Genomic DNA, 1,250 nt, shown 5'->3' with positions numbered 1-1,250 from the left:
AATTATAAATGAAAAGGTGTCCTTTTATTATTTCTCAGACAAAATGCTGCATATTTCTTTGTGAAATTGAAATGTTAAATAATAAAACTAACTTGAAATTTTAAAACAAATCCCAAATCAAATAATTAAATACAAATAAAATAAATCTCTTTATTTAAACAAACTAATGCTTTGACTGTGCTTTTCCAATTTAAAATCAGAGGCAACCACTCTATTTTAATCATGATCCAAACAAAGATGCTAAATACATGTTATATAGATTGCAATTAGATTGTATAATTTCGAAATTTAAAGCAAAAACAGAATGGTCTGATTTTAGCTTTGTGAATGAGACGCAAATATCACTCTCTGACATTTATTATGTATATTTAAATACACACACATGCATGTATATATTTAAGAAAAATGTTACGTTTATATATTATATATATTTATATATAAATTATATGAATATAAATATATACACGTAAATACATTAGAATATTTTCATAATATATACTGTATGTGTGTCTACGATCTGTTTTACCCCTACAAGCTAGTGAACAACGCAAATCAAGGAAGAAATTTTATATCACTGTTCAAGATAGTCCGTTGGGCAGGGTGGTGATACATTTTGGTAGCCCGACTGGAAAACACAATAGCCCCTGTGTGTACGGTGTATATTTATTATGTATATTTAAATACACACACATGCATGTATATATTTAAGAAAAATGTTACGTTTATATATTATATATATTTATATATAAATTATATGAATATAAATATATACACGTAAATACATTTGTATGTGTGTGTATTTATATATACATAATAAATATACACAATACATACACATTATGTAAACAAAAACTTTTATTTTGGATGCGATTAATCATTTGACAGCCTTACACACACACACACACACACATACATATATATATATATTCTTACCTGTCCTTTGATGCCCTGCTGGGTAATAAAAGTCTTCAGTGCTCCTGTCTCAGAGTTTTGTGGGTATCCAAAGTCCAGGATCTCTGCAAACACACACACAAAGAAATAAATGAATCATTATTCTGGAATGAGACACTTAATGCCTCAAGAACTGTTTTAAACAGACTCTGTCTCCAGGTTTCATTTAGGTAACCATTTATTTTTTCAGCTGTTGGACGAAGTTTCCTGGCCGGCTCATGGTTTAAAGGGGTGGTTCACTGGTTTTTTTCTAGGCTTGATTGTGTTTATGGGGTGCAGTCTAACATGTGTTAATGCTT

General features: G+C 29.2%; 1 protein-coding gene across 4 annotated transcripts in view; it reads right to left on the bottom strand.

The window, feature by feature from the left end:
- ap2m1a (adaptor related protein complex 2 subunit mu 1a) overlaps positions 1 to 1,250 on the bottom strand; it is a 12,108-nt gene that overhangs the window by 5,810 nt on the left and 5,048 nt on the right. For all 4 annotated transcript variants that reach the window (XM_016478106.1, XM_016478109.1, XM_016478107.1 and 1 more), the window contains exon 4: positions 934 to 1,016. In XM_016478106.1, the coding sequence (XP_016333592.1) occupies positions 934 to 1,016 (83 nt within the window). The remainder of the gene's footprint in view (positions 1 to 933; positions 1,017 to 1,250) is intronic.

The sequence above is a fragment of the Sinocyclocheilus anshuiensis genome, unplaced genomic scaffold (genome assembly GCF_001515605.1).
Source record: "Sinocyclocheilus anshuiensis isolate Anshui unplaced genomic scaffold, SAMN03320099.WGS_v1.1 scaffold436, whole genome shotgun sequence".
Lineage (NCBI taxonomy): Eukaryota > Metazoa > Chordata > Actinopteri > Cypriniformes > Cyprinidae > Sinocyclocheilus > Sinocyclocheilus anshuiensis.
The sequence above is the reverse complement of the archived record's forward strand: the minus strand, read 5'-3'. Positions and strand labels throughout refer to the sequence as shown.